Source organism: Apis cerana, linkage group LG3, assembly GCF_029169275.1.
Source record: "Apis cerana isolate GH-2021 linkage group LG3, AcerK_1.0, whole genome shotgun sequence".
NCBI classification, from domain to species: Eukaryota; Metazoa; Arthropoda; class Insecta; order Hymenoptera; family Apidae; genus Apis; species Apis cerana.
In genome coordinates this window covers 12,841,081-12,860,425 of record NC_083854.1, presented here as the reverse complement: position 1 = coordinate 12,860,425, position 19,345 = coordinate 12,841,081, and the positions used below count along the sequence as shown (strand labels likewise).

Sequence of the window (19,345 nt, the reverse complement as noted above, 5' to 3'; positions counted from 1 at the left end):
TATGATAAATTTATTTGATATTTAAATATGTTTATTTTTTTTTCTAATATAAAAAAATAAATTTAATAATATAATTTAAACTTAATAAATTTTGTGTGTATGTGTGTGTGTGTGTGTGTGTGTGTGTGTGTGTGTGTGTGTGTGTGTGTGTGTGTGTGTGTGTGTGTGTGTGTGTGTGTGCATACATTTATGCGATTATTTGTCAAGTCGAAATATCGGAAATAAACAAACTATATCACGTGACAAAATTCTGTAATTTTTAATCACAGATGAGATACAAAATAAATTTAATATTATTAATATATGTGTTCTGAAATACCGATAAAAAAAAATCAATATGCTCTTTATGATTTAGATAATAAATGAATTATATTTAATTCAATCATAAGAAATAATAAAATCAATAAATAAAGATATTTCTTTGAATTATATATATTGTATTCATAGTTCTTTTGACTGCTAAGAATAATACACTCAAGATGAATTATTTATAAAATAAAAATTACATTCATTTTATATTATAATAAAAATAATTTCGATTTGTAAAGTTTTATCATAAAAATGAATTTAAATATAATTTTAGTAAAACTAAATTTATTTGTATTAGTATAGATTTATAAATATTAATATAAATATATATATAATATATTTATATAAATTAATATAATATATTTATATATAAATAATATAATAAAAATTTATGATATATTATTTTATTATATACATTTTATAAATAAAAAGAGTAGAAAAAGAATAGAGAAGTGATAAAAATATTAAAATCAGCCATTTTCAAAATGCTGCAAATGAAATATAAAGAAAATAATAGGACAAAGAATAAGAATAAGTTAGAATTAATAGTTAAAATTAATCTTTAGTGCCATCTCTTGAGTATCAAAGATTATATCACGAATTTCAAATTGCTCAAAAGGCATTTTTCAATTTTTGTATCCTAGCTTTAAAGAGATATCTTTGATTTTCAAAAGATAGCGCTGGCAATTAATTTTTATTTTATCTCTATCTTTTTCTTACTATTTTTTTGTGTTTTTTTTATGTTTTATTTTCGGCATTATCTAAAAATTATTTCAATATTTTTATCCTATTTTTTCCCACTATATGCTTTGCTTACTATAACTTTTTAGCGCATGCGCATAATTCATAAGAAATATCAATTGAATATATTTTCAGTCCTTCACTTCAGTCTATCTTCTTCAACATAAATATATATATGTACATAAAAAGTGTACATATTTTCATAGTCACTTACGTTTTCGAAACGTTATATTTCTTTATGATTTTAAAAAATTATGTTGATTACATATTAATATTATAGTAATTAAATTGTTATCAATATGACAATAAGATTTAATTCACATCGAAAGGTACAATTTAAAAGGATATTATTTTTAATATATAATATAAAAATATCTTTTAATAAAATATATAACTTTGAATGTTCAATATAAATAATAGTTCATATGTAAGTATATATTATAATAATATAATATGTAATCAATTATATAATCATAAAATAAAATATCAAAATTATTGCAGCATTTATTTTTTAAAAATATGTTAAGATTTAATCAATATAATAGAAAAATACTTAAAAATATAATCTGTGTTCCATATTGGGAATTTATGCTGATGAAAAGATTTAAACATCAACATAATATGAAGGTATATTTATTATGTTATATATAATATTAATTTTATTTTTTTAATATCGAAAATACATCATATTAAATTATATTATATATTAAATTTCTATGGAATATATTTATTATTTAATTTTAATAAAAATTGAAAATCTAATGAAAATTGTTTTTTTTTATAAAATTATAATATATACGATATATAATATTATATCATATAATTACATATTTAACAAAATATACATTGAATTTAATATTATGAAGAAAATATATATAAATAGATATAAATAAATATATATAATAATAAATATAAATTATTAATTGTTTATTTGATATATATTTATTGTATAATAATATTATATTAATTATAAATTTTAAGAAATTTATTATATTATATTTTAAGAAATGGTATCAAACTCTAGAAGTTGCAGAAGATTGTGAAGATGAGACATTAAGATTAGCATTTGTCTATCAAGCAAAAAGATTCCATCCAGATAGTGGTACATCAGAAGCTAATGCAACTAAATTTTCTGAGGTATATAATATATTTATTTACTAATTAAAAAATATAATATAAATGTTTTTTTCATAGATTGAAACTGCTTATAGACAAATTCGTAAAGCAAGAATAGAAAAGAAAGAAAATTGTACAAATCTACCTGAAGTTGAAGAATTTGACATTAAAGTATATATACAAATGATATAAAACATATATATATTTTAAATTATTTTTTGTTAATTTCACATATATATTTTTTAGCATACAGCACCACAACATCGTCATTATTTAGTTTATAATGTAGGTATTGGAACACATAGCAAAAGACAAAAATTATATACAATGGAAAGAGCTCAAAAAGCAGTTGATAGTGTATTGGAACATAGATTAAAAAAATTACAAACTGAAGAACGTAATACATTAGTTGGAATGGATAAACAACATGCAAAAAATATTAAAACACGTTTTGGCATGGATCGTTTAGTAGAAGATTTAATTCAAGAAGCAATGAATAGAGGTGAATTTAAAGATCTACCAGGAATGGGTAAACCATTAAAAGAAAATACAAATACTCGAAATCCATATGTTGATTTTGTTACTTACAAATTAAATGAGGTATAAAATACTAAATTAAATCGAAAATTTACAATAAATAAGTAATATATAAAATTAAATTGCAGATATTAATAGAAAATGGATTTACTCCGGAATGGATACAATTATCTAAAGAAATTAGAGAAGAAATACAAGATTTACGAAAAAAATTAATAAATGCTCGTAGTAAAGTTGGACATATTCCATTAAATTATAAAGATGAAAAAACTTGGAAAAATATTGTAGAAAATTTTAAATCTAAAACAAAAGAAATAAATATTAAAGTCGACAAATACAATTTATTGGTACCTATACTTCAGAAACAAATGCTTCATGTTAAATTAGAAGATCTTGCAAAAGAAGCACTTTCGACACCAGCACAAGAAACATTAAAAGAAAAAGTAAATTCTGATATCTCTGTCGAAAGAAAGAATAATTTATTAACAGAAATGATATCTTCGATTTTTAATAAATAATTTTATAGAACATATATTGCTTTCAGAATTTCTTTTAATCAATTAAAAATGTAGTTTATTTTTATTTTTAAAAAATATAATGTATAGAAAATAAGTATCAAAAATATATGATACATAAAATAATTGTATATATATTTTCTAATATTTCCACAAAATAGTATTATCTTCTTTTAATTGTATTCTACCAGTAGCTAAATATTTTAGAGCAAGTGGAAAAATGCGATGTTCAGCTGTTTTGACTCGTTCTTGAAGACTTTCTATCGTGTCATACGGAAATACAGGTACTGCTGCTTGTTCAATAATTGCTCCCGAATCTATATCAGTCTAAAAATGATTTTTAATTATATAAAAAAAAATCGTATATGTAAATAAATTTTTAATATAATATATTTATATTGATTATATATAAAAATATATCATACTTCCACAAAATGCACTGTACATCCTGAAACACGTACTCCAGCTTTTAAAACATTTTCATGTGCATGTGCACCTTTAAATGATGGTAATAATGAAGGATGTATATTTATCAAAGCACCATGCCATTGATTTACAAAATTATCTGATAAAATGCGCATAAAACCAGCAAGACAAACTATTTCAACTCCAACAGCATTAAGTTCAATATTCATTGCTGAATCAAAAGTTTCTCGACTAGGATAATCAGTATGTTTAATAATCTATGATTAAAGTTATAAATAATGGATAAGTATATAAATAATAAAAAAAGCATTAAATAAAATTTAAATAAAATAAAAATTACCACTGTTTTTATACCAGCTTTTTCAGCTCGTTTAATTCCTTCAATATTTGGTTTATTTGATATCACTATGACAATTTCAGCACCAATATTTTGGGATGAATCTCGTGTTGCATCAATTAATGATTGTAAATTAGTTCCACTACCAGATATTAAAACGCCCACTTTTTTTAAAGGCTTACTTAATTTTGAAATAATGTCAGGTATGTATTGTTTCATTCTTAATTCTAATGCTTCTTCAAAATTTTTAACATTTATTCTAATTTGTTTATCTGTAATATTTTTAATATATATAATATTATAAATAAAATTCAAATAAAATAATTAATATTAAATGGAACTTACTTTTATAATTAGTTACATATCCAATAATTTTAGGATTTTCTATTTGTAATTGATTTAAAACTTTTTCTTTATCTTTTTCTGAACAAATTAAAATAGCACCAATGCCACAATTAAATGTTTTCAACATTTCTTCTTTGTTAATTCCTCCTACAAAAAAATGATTTTGTGAAAAATATAGGAATAATATATTTATAGATTTAATTAATATTTTTAATTATTTTCTTACCTACAGTTGCAAGCCAAGCAAAAATGGGTTGAATTTTCCATTTCTTTGCATCTAAAATTACGCCCATATCTTTTGGTAAAATTCTTGGTATATTTTCTGTTATACCTCCTCCAGTAATATGTGCAAATGCTTTTATGAAATTAGTACGTAAAGCAGAAATTACTTCTTTTACATAAATTTTAGTTGGTTCTAACAATTCATCACCTTTAAATGATTTCAATATAATATATAAAAATAAATTTTTTTGTTAATTATTTATAATTAAGATATATAATATATAAGATTATAAGTAAAAAAAAAAGATCTTATTATTTTATTTATCTATATTTAAATCTATAATTAAAGTGTTATTAAAATATTATTAGTAATTACCGATTGTGCGATTATTTTCAGAAAAAGGTGCTATATCGGCATATTTTTTATTTGCTATTTTTAAAATTTTCCGAACTAGACTAAATCCATTACTGTGTAGTCCACTTGATGGAAGACCAATTATAATATCACCTTCTTTTATATCATTTATTCGTGGAAGTAAATTATTTCTTTCAACTACTCCTACAGCGAAACCGGCTAAATCGTATTCTTCATTGGAATACATATCTGGCATTTCTGCTGTTTCTCCACCAATCTATATCAATTATTTACTGAATTTTTAAAATATTCATATTAAATTTATTTAAAATAATAAAAAAAATAATATAGGATAATGAAAAAGATAATGTATATTATATATATATATATATATATATATATATATATATATATATATTATATATATATATAATATAAAATATATATATAAAATAAATAAATAATAATATATATTGAATAAATAAAATTAAAAAATAAATTTATTTCTACTTACTAAGGAACATCCAGCTATCTTACATCCTTTACTTATTCCATTTATAACATCAGTAGCTATTTTAATATTTAGTTTACTACAAGCAAAATAATCCAGGAAAAATAAAGGTTCTGCACCATGTGCAAGAATATCATTTACACACATAGCCACTAAATCTATGCCTATTGTATCATGCTTTTTACATTCAAATGCTATCTATAACAATATATAAATTATTTTATTATATTTTTGAGTTTTAAATAAAAACATACAAACTTTTAATTTAGTTCCAACGCCATCAGTTCCAGATACCAAAATTGGATCTTTATAACCAGTAGCTTTTATATCAAATAAACCGCCAAAACTACCAATTGAACCCATTGAACCTAAACGTTGCGTTGAATAAGACATTGGTTTAATAGCTGAAACTAATGAATTTCCTGTTTCTATATCAACACCACTACTTTTGTATGTTAATTGTCCATTTTGCAATATAGATCTAAAAGTATTACATAATTAATATATTTTATATTTTTATAAATAATATATATAAATAATTATGTATATTATAACATTAATTATAAGATACCTTGCTATTCCTTTATGTGCTATATCTGTTCTAAATTGTTTTCCATCAAATGATATAATCTGTGCAGCATGCGTTGCTTTAGCAGCAGCCAAAGCCAATGAGGGTGCTAAACTTACAGTAATTAAAACTCTTCCTCCTATAAAATAAGCAAAAAAGAATTAAATACATAGTATTAAATTTAAATATTAAATACATATAGGTATATATATGTGGTATAATATATGTGGTATACACATAGGTATAATATATATAATATATATACACATATATACATATATGTGTATATATATTATATATATTATATAAATTGTATATAAAATGTACCATTAGTTATTAATTCTCCTTTAGAAGATATATTTGTTCCACTATGGAAAATAAAATTTGTATGCAAAACATCATTAATGCCTGTTATAATTTGACCTTTTGATGATGATATGGGATATCCTTGAGATGCTAAAATAACACCAACAGCGAACAAATTTTTTTCCCAAACAATTAAAGATTCAACCAAAGAACCTTCACAACAAGCCTACATCAATGTAAAGTAAATTGCTTATATTTTAATAATTTTTTATATCAAAATATAAATTACCTTCATAACATTAAATAAATCTGACTTCAGTAATGGTAATATTACTTGTGTTTCGGGATCTCCAAATCTACAATTAAATTCTAAAACTCTTGGCCCATCTTTTGTTAACATTAATCCAGCATATAATACTCCTAAAATAATAATAATTAAAATTTTAATATTAAAGATCATATATGTATTTTAAATGTATGATCATATATGTAAATATAAGTAATTATAATACAAACCAACAAATGGAATTTGTTCTTGTTTAAGACCATCAATAGCTTTTTGTAAGATGTTTGATTTTACTATTTCATAATTATCTTTATTTAATAATGGACAAGGACAGTAAGCACCCATGCCTCCAGTATTTGGTCCGATATCATTATTAAATATTCTTTTATGATCTTGTGCAGGTATCATTGGTATAATAGTTTTTCCTAAAAAGAAAAATTAATAAAAATTATATTATAATTAAAACTGAATATTCTTTTGCAAAGAATTACTGCTATACCATCTGTAAAGGCAAGTATAGAAACTTCTTCTCCCTCTAATAATTCTTCTATAACTATTGATTCACCAGCAGAACCAAATTTCTTATCAATCAAAATTTCATCTATAGCTTTACATGCTTCTTCTTTATTTTTTGTTACTATAACTCCTTTTCCAGCTGCTAGACCTGAAGCTTTTATTACAAGTGCTGGAAATTGTGCACTATAATAAATTATAGTAATATATAATAAATTATTTAAATTATTTTTAATTTTTTATAATTTATTTATTTATATATTAATTTATATATTAATAAAATTTTATATATACTTCATAACAAATTTCTTCGCTTCTTTTGCATTTACAAATCCTTTCCATCTTGCAGTAGATATTTGATATCTATCCATAAATTCTTTCGCCCAATATTTATCAGTTTCAATTTTAGATGCTGCTTTTTGTGGACCAAAACAATTAATTTCTGCATTTTTTAATTCATCTGCTAATCCATTAGCTAAATATTCTTCCGGTCCAATAACTACTAAACTTATTTTATTATTCTTGCTCCATTCTGCTACTTCCTATTTGATAAAAAATTTATGTAATAAAAAGCATGATTTTATATAATTCACTCTTAATAATATAATAATATATAAAATAGTAATAAATAATAATAAATATACAAAATAGTAATAACAAATATACCTTATTGTTCTTAACATTTAGATTTATTAAAGAAACTTTATTGACTAATGAAAGCCCATAATTTCCAGGAGAGACATAAATTTTATTTACCTGAAAAAATAATTATAATTTAATATTTTTATTATTTATAATTTTATATATAATATAATATTATTTAAAAATAAAATATTATATAAATTATTTATTGTAACATTATATTGTAAATTATATTGTTATTATAAAATTTTTGCATATTAATATAACAAATATTTACTTGAGGAGATTGTGAAAGTTTCCAAGCAATAGCATGTTCTCTACCACCACCACCAATAATTAAAACATTATACTGCATACTAAAAATATTAAATTTAATATTAATTATGAAATATAAAAAATGTTTTATATATATAATAAAATTAAATTTATATATTATAATAATAGTATTATTTATAAATGATATTATTTAAACACATAATATATATATATATATATATATATATATATATATATATATATATTCATTATATTATATAAAATTAAATATATTTGTATTAAAATAAAATAATATTATATAAAAATAAAATATTCATAAAATTATCAAATGTTTATTGTATATCATTATAAGTTCTGTTAATAATATCTTGATATTATGAACTATTTTATATAATACATAAAATTATAACCTCCGTTTAATATATTTAATATATGTCACTAAATACTTACTTTTTTCACTTTCTTAAAATATATATAATATATATATAATATATATATACATATAATATGTACGTAATTTAAAATTATAAATCGTTCTAACTCGTCTATTCTAACTCGTAGTATTTAAATTATATACACTGAAGCAACAGGTGGTAATGAACTTAACGTTTATTACTTATATATATTTCTAAAACCAATAAATATTTATCGAATTTATTAATTTAATTTGTAAGAAGAACATTGATTCTTCGCGGGGGATTTATCCATTATAATTATATGTATGTGAATGATAACTTCTGACCTCTTAAAATAAATCAAGATATTCAGAATATACTGTATTATAAGTTGTGAAATAAATATAATCAAGTTCAATAATATGAATAACAAATTAAAACAAGTGTTTATTTATTGTTTTAAAAAATGAAATATAATTATTTGTTGTTTTTAAATGTAAATATATATAATATAGATAATATAAATATAGATAAATGATATTTCTAATAAAATAATATTTGTTATTTTCTAAAATACATATTTTTATTTTAATCTGATTTGTAAATTTTTGTTTTCATTGTTTAATTGTTTAATCAATTATCACTATTAATCATGTAGTTAATGCGATATTAAAATCTATATATACAAAAAAATATTTGTAATTAATATTCAACAATTCTATAACAATGAATTATTTATTTAAAAAAATATAAATTGTTATTAATTTTTTGTTTCCTTTCTTTTTTATTTTTTCCGATAAAAATTTTTATTTTAAATTTAAAAAAAATATATATAAATTTATATTAATAATAAAGAGAAATAAATTATAAATTTTAAAAAAAAAAAGATAAGTATGAAATATTGTTATTATTATAAAATCAACAAATATTAACGTCAAATTTCCATATTTAAGTATGTAGGTCAAATTTTTGAAACGAATGAAATTAATATTAAGGAATGGAAATATTTTTATTTTTAGAATAGCATGTACTAAAATATTATCATTTGTTTTAACAAATAATTGCGAATTATGATTGTATACTTATATACATACATTTTTATACATATGTTTATTTAATCATAAATTAAAACATTATTATTCTCAAAACATATTATTATTTATTTTCTCATCAAATATATATTAGCATATAAATTATACACTACAATATTTTCATTTTTAAGAAAAAATTATTGAGAATAACTATGAAGTTATTTCAAATGATGATATTTTGTTTCTCTTTTATCTAAGAATTATACAGTCACTATAAAACAAAATGATCGAAAGATTAGGAAAACGAAATATGCCTTTATAGAATCTCAGGTGGCACTTATAAAAGATTTCTCATAAAACTTTTAGAATTATGTTCAACTTTAACACTATCAGTCATGCGAGCCAATTTTGGTCTTGTACAATTGCATCTCTTCGTCGATACAAATGTCAAAATAACCGTTTTCGAAGTCATAGATTTCTGTCCAGTACAAAAAAGACAGAAAAACCACCATCTGAGGAAGATAAACTTGTGACCACCGAAATTGCTATTGTGAAAGAATGCAAAACACCTCCAGAAGTTAGCAGCCATAAATGTTACAGTTATATTAAAGAAACTTATACTTATTATCAAAAGCTTTCTTCGTTTCCTTATATATTATAACATATTTCGTCTTTCTTTTCATCTTATCGATTCTACATAAATTCAGTTGTAATATTTTATTTTTAAAAATGATAAAATTATATAAGTTATATTATTTATATGTATATATTAATATATATATATAATATATTAAATTCAATATAGTATTAGATATAAATTGTTTTAACATTTCTAAACAATAAATATAAGCAATTTAAATGACTTGGTTTGATTAATTTTTAGGAACGAAAAACAGATATAAAACCAAGATTACAAACTATTCGGGTATATCGTTGGAATCCAGAAAAGCCAAATGTAAAACCATATATGCAACAATTTAGTGTGGATTTAAATAAATGCACTGGTACAATGGTATTAGATATATTGGCATTAATAAAAGCAGAATATGATCCCACGTTATCCTATCGAAAATCCTGTCGTGAGGGAATTTGTGGATGTTGTGCAATGAATATAAATGGTGTCAATAACTTGGCTTGCATCACGTAATGCGGGAAAAATATTTTTTTTTGTTGTTTCATAATGATGATATAAATATATTATAGATTTAATTTTGCTCGATTATTTATTCTTGTATAATAATTATTTAAAAATTGTAAAATTTAATATTTTTATTATTATAAAATTGTATAGTATCTTATTTTTTCTTCTCTTTTTTTTTTTTTTTTTTTTTTTTTAGAAAAGCACTGGAATCATCAAAGCCCATAGTTATTTATCCTTTACCACACGCATACGTAATTAGAGATTTAGTAACGGATTTGGAACAATATTTGAAACAATATAAAAATATTGAACCATTTTTAAAACGAACTGGAGAAGATAATTATGTCGGTTTACGGCAAATTCTACAGAGTCCAAGAGATAGAGATAAACTTAATGGTTTATACGAGTGTATCTTATGTGGATGTTGTACTTTTGCTTGTCCACCTTATTGGTGGCTCGGTGATAAATTTTTAGGTCCATCAACTCTTTTGCAGGTATATATAAAAAATTTTATCATTTGTACAAAAAATAATTTTATAAATAAGAAATAAAATTTTAATAAATTTTAAATTTAATTTTAATTTTCTTATCATTATAGGCTTATAGGTGGATAATAGATTCACGTGATATGGGGCACAAAGAAAGACTTACTAAATTACGTGATTATTACTCGGTATATCGATGTCATACTATTTTTAATTGCACAAAAACTTGTCCGAAGGTATGAAATATTAAGTTTATAATTCAATAAAATTTAAAGAAAATAAAAAATTAGATCATTTTTAATAATTTATTTCTATTATTATATAAATATCTTTTAAAGGGTTTGAATCCTGGAAAAGCAGTAGCTCAAATAAAACGATTGTTAGCGGGACTTGCTAAAAAAGAACGACCAGATATAGAAACTCCAATTCCAAATCCATGTCGAGGCGAAGAAGAGTATCCATGTAGAGAGGAATAGATAAAAATGAAAAAACGTGATCAATAAAACATTACATCTTTATACGATTTGTAATTGTATATAAATTGCATTTTCTTATTATATACAAGAGTTTATTTTTTTTTTTTGATGAAATGAAAAAATGATTAAGTTTAGTTTTCGTGATATATTGAAAAAATTATTTGTATTAATATATACGAAAATTTTAGCAAAAATTGGCACAAAGACAACGAATTTTTAATAATCATTACAAAACACACAACACACAACACACAAAAATATAAAATATTTTGTACATATCAGTTACATAGTTTCATATCACTTACTTAGTTTTCTATATTTTTAATTTTATTTATACTACACTTATATGTATACTGTGAAGAATTAAATTAATTTAATTTATATTGTATTTTAATTTATTTTCCTTGCTGATTCAATGAAAAATTAAATTGAATTCTTGTAATATGTTTAAACTTAAATTTTAAATATTAAATTATTCAGTTTATATTAATAATGTTTCGTTTACAACAGATTTATAATAGATTAGAATTCAATAATTATTGAAATGATACTATTAAAATAAAATGAAATAATTAATTTAAAGTATTATTACTTTAATTTGTTAACTCTCTTTTGTTAACTCAATGAATAATTAGATTGAACTTTTATGATATGTCTAAACTTAGACTGATTAATCTAATGGACATTATTTAATTAATCGATTTACATTATAAATATTTAATTTGTAACAAATAGATTTCAATGATTTTCAAAATAATATTAGATCAAAATATATGTAATGCAAAACTTTTTCATTCTAATATAACGGAAATAAATTTAATAAACAATTTTAAAAAAGTATTTATATATTATCTAAATTATATATTATTACTATATTTCTAATCTTGCTCTTTTGATCAAATTTTGATACTGTTCATTTTTACATTGAATATTAGAAGAAATACTTTCAGGTGGTATATTTTCATCATTTTCTTTTGATAATATCATGTCAATATTTTCTCGAAGTTCACGGTCTTGTAACCAAGGATGTAACAAAACTTGTTTGATTGTAATCCTTTTTTTTGGATTAACTGTCATCATTCGTTTGATCTAAAATATCATATTGTTAGAAAATACAAATATTTTTATTTATGTAATTTAATTCAATAACATTTTATTAGATAATACTGTACCAAATCTATAGCTTTACTTGTTATATGTCCAAATTTTGAAGAAGGAAAGCTATATTGTCCTTTTTTTATTTGATCTTGTAAACTAATATTTTTATCTTGACAATTAAAAGGAACTGAACCACTTAAACAAGCATATAATATTACTCCTAAACTCCACACATCAACCTGATAAATTCATATGAATAGTATATAGATTTATTTTATATTTACTATATGTGTTTTTAAATAAACATACTTGATTTGTATAAGAACCTCGTCCAATAGTAGATAATATTTCAGGTGCAACATACATAGGAGTTCCACAAAATGTTTTCATCATAGTTTGAGCATCAACTAATTTTGATAAACCAAAATCTGATACTTTTGCTAATGTAATATCTGAATTACTAGCTAATAATATATTTTCTGGCTATTAATGTAAAAATAGTATTCATTTAGTATTATTTCATAGTATAATTTAAATTAAATACTTTACAAGAATATTTAAAAAATATAAATACCTTCAAATCTCTATGAGTTATACCACAGTCATGAAGATAACTAACAGCTAATACAACCTGATAAAAGATTAATTTTGCATGTTTTTCTGATAATTTTCCTCTACTTTTTATTCTTTCGAAAAGTTCACCACCTTCCATTAATTCTAAAACTATATATACTGCTTTTGGGGTATCCACAATTTCTTCCATTCGAATTATACAAGGCTAAAGAATAGAAAATATATTAATATTTAATATAATAATATATAATATAATATTACACAATTTTAATAATTTATATATTAACTTACATGTTTTAGAGCTTTCAAAATTTTAACTTCATTCATAATTTTTTCAGGATCATTTAACAGATATTTTTGTCCATTTGTTGTACCACCTAATTTCATAATAGTTTTCAAGGCAAATTTTTTACAACCAACTTTATTAAATATCATTTTCACTTCTCCACATGCTCCAGATCCTAATTTACGTGATACTGTATATTTATTTTTGAGTTCAGGTGGTAAATTATTACTTTCAAAAGCTGTTGTACTCATGAAGACATAAACTGTTATAATATTATAAATAAAATATAAAGCTTATGTACAAAAATTTATATTTGCATATATTTATACAAAATATGAAATATTTACCAATAACTATAGGTTGTGCTAAAGCTATTTTGTCATTGCTTTCAAGAATTACTTTATTCCCACGTCCTACTTTTTTTCCATTAACAAAAGTTCCATTTTGGCTTAAGTCTTCTAAATATACTATAGCATCATTGGTATTATCATCAATAAATTCTCTAGTTATCTTGAAATGTATTTTACTCATTACACTAAGCCACTTTGGTTTTAATTCATTATTAGTTATACAAATATCACAGTTTTGTGAGCGACCAAGTGTATATACATCTTTGGTCATTTCTATAAAAATAATTATTTTTACTTGATATTAATATTTTAATTTTATAAATTAAAACATAAATTAATAACATAAGAATATAATATAATCCATGATACTAAATTATTAATAAATAATTAATATGAGAAATATATATTCATACCCATTGTTCTAAAAGGTAATTTACTTGGACATAATCTACCCCATACAATTATAGGTTTTTCTTGTAATAATTCTTGTGATTGAGTAAAACATATTGATTCTGCATCTTGAGTAGGAGGTAATGTTAAAACAATTTGTTCATCATTCATAATTAGAAATTATTTGGTTTAATAAAAACCAAAAAAATGTGCTATGTCAAATTTTTTGATAGAAAAAAATAAAATTAAACAGAAATAAAACATAAATAATATTAATCATTACATTTTTTAATTTTTTTTATAAAGTAATATTTTAAGTTTATATAATAATTTTAACTTAAATCCAAATATATTTTTAAGAATTTTTTTATTTTTATATATTTTTAAGTGTGAAAATTATTTTTATATATTTTTATATATTTTATTGTGTGAAAATACGACGTTAAATTATTATTATTGTACTTGCTATTATACACATGTAACTCATAATGTAAACAAAAACATGAAACTAGAACTCCGAAAAACATTGTAAGAACCTAAAACATGGTTACTGTACAAAATAGAGTTTAAGAATTTAGTTCCTAGAAGGAATATCAGTCTGATTGGTTATTTCTTACAGAGCAAACAAAATCGCACAAATAAGCATACACAATAGTTTAAAGTATCACATCTACAAATAAAATTATATATACTGTATGTAGTGATTGAAGGAGGGGAAAACTCTTCTTGTCCTTATCCGTCTTAGAGATAAACTTCTGAACTGTGCACAGTAAAAGAAAATTTGAATTCTTTATGTTGCATTGTTGAATTTAATTTACAAACATTTCCTATAGATCTCTGTTTCCAGTTTAATTCAATATATTTTAATATTATCACAGACAATATATTATTTTAGTACATGTTTTTATCAATTTTTTATCATAACAATTTAAATTTTTTATTATATAAATTAAAAATTTTATTATAATTACATATTTCATTAGTAAATTATTTTCAATCATTCGAATTAACCTTTTTCAATAAATATTGTGTACATGTAAATATATGCACATCGAAATCAAATATTAGATATATTAACGGTTTTCTAACAATTGAATAATATAAATTTATATTATTAAAAAAAATGTATAATTGAATAATTTTAATATATTTATATTCTATATCAATTATTTTTATCATTAAAATTATAAAATTCATTACTTTACTGTTTAAGTATACAATACATATAAATATTTATCAATTTTTTGATACCTAAAACCCAATATACCAAGCAATAATATGTAAAAACAATATATAAAGAACAATACATAATATGTTAAACGCAATTATAAATCAATTTAAAAAAAAACGAACAAAAAATGATTTATAAAAAAAAGGATAATCTATAAAATTAAAATAATTTCATTTAAAATCTTATCTTCTAATTCATTTAAAATAAGATATTATTTATTATATCGGCAGATAATTAATCACAGTATAAAAAAGAATTAATTTGTTTCATTAGTAAGTAATAAAAAAAAAAAATTCTTTTCGTACTAAATAACATAAATAGAATACAGGTTCAATGTAATAGACGTTTTCCATATTGTAGAATTTAATTGACAGTATGAAATTATATGTAGTCGGATAAAAAATTTGAATGTATCTATGACTTCGAACCGCAAGTTTAAATATAATTAAAAAGATAGAATTTTTTTTTAATAATCACTTCATAAACTGGCACTGGTTAAAATGCGTACAAAGTTTTAGTAGTTATGTACGAAATTTTTACGTTAAGTTTACTATTTGTAATTAATGATATTATTTCTAATAATAATATTGTTATTAGCATTATTATCACTTTAATTAGAATTCGTTATTTTGGCAACTTACGGTTCAACGGAAATTTCATCTCTTTACATAGCCGCGATTGTACAGTTTAATCGACATTATTTTTGCCGCAGTGTCACAATTGATTCACATATATTTCGTTTCCATTTTTTACTGGCATTACATTTAACGACTGTAGCATATATATACCGTGTATTTGACTTTACAAAAATTTATTTATGTATATTTACGAAAGTAAGAAAATACGAAACGCCACTAAGGAATTATTATTCAATAATAAACGTAAACATTTTAAATTACAGGCTTTTAGGTGTAAAGGGTGAGGGCTAACTCTTGAGCAGGAGGAACAGGGAAGTTAAGTTTATAACTATCAATATTAAGATAATAATCGTACAGATAATTTTTTTTGTATTATGTATATGTGTAAATTAGTTTTTTAGTTGTTTATTATGTAAAAGGTGAGCTGCATGTATTTCCCTTATGTTCTTCGTATCAATGGATGGTACGTCAGTGGCGGTGGTATAAACTTCATAGAGATGTGTGATTTTATCTTTTATTATCACACATACTCTGCCTCCCTTTTTCTGCTTAAGAATGGGTCAGGCTATATCCGTTTTTAGTGGCACTGTTATCCATTAGCTTAATGCTGAGCATCGGTTTCTTTCTTACAGTGCTTACGGCTTCCCTATAGAGATAATAAAGAAAAAATTTATTTAAATATATTATTAAAATTATTTATATAATTATTGCAAAATATATTGCACAAAACATACCGGAATTAAATAAGTCTTTCCATTTGAATAATTGTTCATCTCCTACAAACACTCCTCTTGGCTTTTTCTGACACACCTCGCCACCTTTCTTTTGAATTCTGCATAACTTTCCCTCCACTCTTTCTATAATATATCAATTAAGATTAAAAAAATAAATAATTGACAATATATAAATAATATAAATATTTATAAAATAGAATATTATTTACGGCAGCATCCACATTAGCAGGACTTTCATCATTAGGATCTGCGAGCATACTAATAACACTTATCAAGATAGTCTCAACTGTGTGAACTGGTAACCACCGTTCTGATGCTTTTTCATAACCCCATTTATCATCTCCAGGTTCGTGCAAAATCGATATGCATACATTGCCATTCTTTTCGACTATAAATATAAGATATTATCATAATTTTCCATATATACATGTATATACACACATACGCACACACACACACATGCATACACAAAAGTTTTTAAAAAAACTTACTGTTTGGATGCCATATTTCTGTTATAAATTTCATTCTTGGTGGCCTAAGTGGATACTCTTTTGGAAACTGTAAGTGTGCTTTGAAAAACCCACCTTCACTAAAATGCAAAAAGTATTTATAGAAATATGTATAATAAGTGATGATATTATATATATGTATATATATATATATATAAAATATTATATAACAAACAAAACAATATGATTTACTTACTATAATGTATCTGGAGGTCCAATAATGAGCACTTCCCACTGATATATGTCATTGTCATCTATGAGGCCTGCTGAAAACCCTTCTACTGGGTTTTTATTTAATTCTATAGAAAAAAAAAAGAGAATTTGAATGAAACTTTTTTATATAATTCTATATAATTTCTTATAGCAAATAAGCTTTAAAAATATTATTTGTTAATGATATATATTTCAAATATATACTTCAAATATATATTTTAAATTATTTTTATATCAAATTTAAATAAATATATAATTATAATTACATAAAATACAAAAATACAAAAAATAATATTAATATTTAGAATATGCTCGAATGAAAAAGCACAGAACCGTTTAAAAATATATATATGATTAATCATATTTTGATTAATAAAAATGAAATAACATGGAAAGAAAACTATTAACATAAAATCATACATTAGTTCAATAAAGTGAAAAAAAAATGCTTTTGTTTTTCAACGTGTATAGGTTAGGTCAAATTGAAACATATTAAATAACCGTCAAATAGCTATGAATTAATAATTCAAAAGTGACATGATATTTCATACAAAATTCAATCACAAAGCTTGGATGAAAAACAAAGAGCAATAAATTATAAAAATAAATTTTAAAACATTTCAATATTTCATTGTGGCGTCAGAAGTAATACAGAAGTTATGGTTCGAAGAAGATTGACCTTCAGTGGTCGTTGCACGGCATGGTTTTCTCTATCTTTTTTTTAGTCTAAACCGCGTTGTATTCGGTGACGCGCGAAATGCTATAAATAACGTTGCCTGCAATTATTTTCGGTAACAGCGAAAACGGCCTTCGCTGTGCATGAAAATTATTCACAAGACAATTTAAATTGGACTCAGCTAGGATTATAAGCGAACTCAATATTAAATGCTAGGTTAAACTTATTCATGGGAGGCACACTACGGTTCCGTAGCCGTATTGATTTTCACGCCCTAATCAGGCGCAGGGCCATCAGAGAGATTACGGAAGGCTCAATTGGTGCTCACATAAGATTACAGAAGTTTTGAGAAACTGAGATATCAGCAGAAAAAATGTTCACAAAGCCATTCTCGAGGGTCGGAACACAACGATGACGAGATCGCACGAGTTTAGAGTACGAGAACGGTTCCGGCTTTTCGTTGAGCTCGAATTTAAGACACGGATCACACTTAGCACTTAAACTGCTTTTGCTGGATACCTGCTAATTGTTTTCGTAGTAGAAGCGCGGACTGTGGCTCTGACATTAATAAAAGTTCCGTTAAATAAGACTAAAGCTGAAAACAATCACTTTTGCTTGACTGGAAAGATGGCTAGGTACGTCGCGGAAGCAGTGATTGCGCATGCGTTACTGCTTAAACATATGTTCTTCCGTCTTTCCTATGCGCCGGTCTGATCAAACATTTACGCTCTCTGTTGGATATTTTGCAAATATTACAGATCAAGCCATTTCTTGCTATCGATAAGTAATTTATATTATTTAAAAGATAATAAAATATTTATAAAAATATTGAAAATATTATCAATTATTAATATTATGAAATATTTTTATTAAATTAACTTATTAAATTATTAACTTTTTAAGATTCTTATTTATTTTTATTATTATTTTATAATTATTTTAATTTATGTTAAAAACAGAAAATAATTAGTTCTTTTTTGTATGATAAATTAAATTAAATTTATAAAAATATAAATAAAGATTAATCAGAAGATATATATAATGTAAGATAATTTAATATATTTTTTGTTTCATTTCTTAGAGGGCTTATAAAGGTTTAGAACTCCTTTATCAT

The 19,345-nt window shown here is 22.5% G+C and overlaps 5 protein-coding genes across 12 annotated transcripts; 2 read left to right on the top strand and 3 right to left on the bottom strand.

Moving 5' to 3' along the window:
• Nucleotides 1-1,147: 1,147 nt before the first annotated feature.
• Nucleotides 1,148-3,346, top strand: LOC108001060 (dnaJ homolog subfamily C member 28). 4 transcript variants are annotated; one of them, XM_062073123.1, is made up of 6 exons: nt 1,148-1,477; nt 1,552-1,677; nt 2,056-2,187; nt 2,245-2,337; nt 2,413-2,766; nt 2,832-3,346. In XM_062073123.1, exons 1-6 carry the CDS (start codon nt 1,451-1,453, stop codon nt 3,219-3,221), a joined length of 1,122 nt encoding a protein of 373 aa, XP_061929107.1. In that variant the 5' UTR covers nt 1,148-1,450; the 3' UTR covers nt 3,222-3,346. The 4 variants fall into 4 exon arrangements, with proteins under 4 accessions (XP_061929107.1, XP_061929109.1, XP_061929108.1 ...); XM_062073122.1 differs by having other exon boundaries at nt 1,248-1,379; XM_062073125.1 differs by lacking the exon at nt 2,245-2,337 and having other exon boundaries at nt 1,177-1,477.
• LOC108001090 (trifunctional purine biosynthetic protein adenosine-3) lies at nt 3,238-8,717 on the bottom strand. Of its 2 annotated transcripts, none has more exons than XM_017061943.3 (17): nt 8,547-8,717; nt 8,007-8,085; nt 7,754-7,843; nt 7,382-7,629; nt 7,074-7,273; nt 6,805-6,999; nt 6,578-6,708; nt 6,310-6,514; nt 5,986-6,121; nt 5,673-5,895; nt 5,418-5,612; nt 4,925-5,180; nt 4,553-4,756; nt 4,327-4,473; nt 3,985-4,253; nt 3,644-3,901; nt 3,238-3,545 (listed from the first exon to the last, which is right to left on the bottom strand). In XM_017061943.3, the coding sequence occupies exons 2-17, from the start codon at nt 8,082-8,084 to the stop codon at nt 3,360-3,362; spliced, it is 3,021 nt and encodes a 1,006-aa protein (XP_016917432.1). In that variant the 5' UTR covers nt 8,085; nt 8,547-8,717; the 3' UTR covers nt 3,238-3,359. The 2 variants fall into 2 exon arrangements, with proteins under 2 accessions (XP_016917432.1, XP_061929104.1); XM_062073120.1 differs by lacking the exon at nt 8,547-8,717 and adding an exon at nt 8,416-8,440.
• Nucleotides 8,718-8,747: 30 nt separating this feature from the next.
• Nucleotides 8,748-11,914, top strand: LOC108001059 (succinate dehydrogenase [ubiquinone] iron-sulfur subunit-like). 2 transcript variants are annotated; one of them, XM_062073126.1, is made up of 5 exons: nt 8,748-8,896; nt 10,315-10,574; nt 10,769-11,066; nt 11,171-11,293; nt 11,396-11,914. In XM_062073126.1, the coding sequence occupies exons 1-5, from the start codon at nt 8,867-8,869 to the stop codon at nt 11,531-11,533; spliced, it is 849 nt and encodes a 282-aa protein (XP_061929110.1). In that variant the 5' UTR covers nt 8,748-8,866; the 3' UTR covers nt 11,534-11,914. The 2 variants fall into 2 exon arrangements, with proteins under 2 accessions (XP_061929110.1, XP_028524152.2); XM_028668351.2 differs by lacking the exon at nt 8,748-8,896 and adding an exon at nt 9,474-10,008.
• LOC108001115 (ovarian-specific serine/threonine-protein kinase Lok-like) lies at nt 11,554-15,077 on the bottom strand. Of its 2 annotated transcripts, none has more exons than XM_017061978.3 (7): nt 14,254-15,077; nt 13,838-14,113; nt 13,496-13,752; nt 13,206-13,409; nt 12,941-13,114; nt 12,706-12,870; nt 11,554-12,622 (listed from the first exon to the last, which is right to left on the bottom strand). In XM_017061978.3, the coding sequence occupies exons 1-7, from the start codon at nt 14,399-14,401 to the stop codon at nt 12,404-12,406; spliced, it is 1,443 nt and encodes a 480-aa protein (XP_016917467.1). In that variant the 5' UTR covers nt 14,402-15,077; the 3' UTR covers nt 11,554-12,403. The 2 variants fall into 2 exon arrangements, with proteins under 2 accessions (XP_016917467.1, XP_061929105.1); XM_062073121.1 differs by having other exon boundaries at nt 13,496-13,728.
• Nucleotides 15,078-15,806: 729 nt separating this feature from the next.
• Nucleotides 15,807-18,938, bottom strand: LOC108001116 (ubiquitin-conjugating enzyme E2 G1). 2 transcript variants are annotated; one of them, XM_017061979.3, is made up of 6 exons: nt 18,751-18,938; nt 17,539-17,641; nt 17,325-17,422; nt 17,043-17,221; nt 16,834-16,956; nt 15,807-16,745 (listed from the first exon to the last, which is right to left on the bottom strand). In XM_017061979.3, the coding sequence occupies exons 1-5, from the start codon at nt 18,794-18,796 to the stop codon at nt 16,876-16,878; spliced, it is 507 nt and encodes a 168-aa protein (XP_016917468.1). In that variant the 5' UTR covers nt 18,797-18,938; the 3' UTR covers nt 15,807-16,745; nt 16,834-16,875. The 2 variants fall into 2 exon arrangements, with proteins under 2 accessions (XP_016917468.1, XP_016917469.1); XM_017061980.3 differs by lacking the exon at nt 18,751-18,938 and adding an exon at nt 18,560-18,702.
• Between the last annotated feature and the right edge of the window lie 407 nt (nt 18,939-19,345).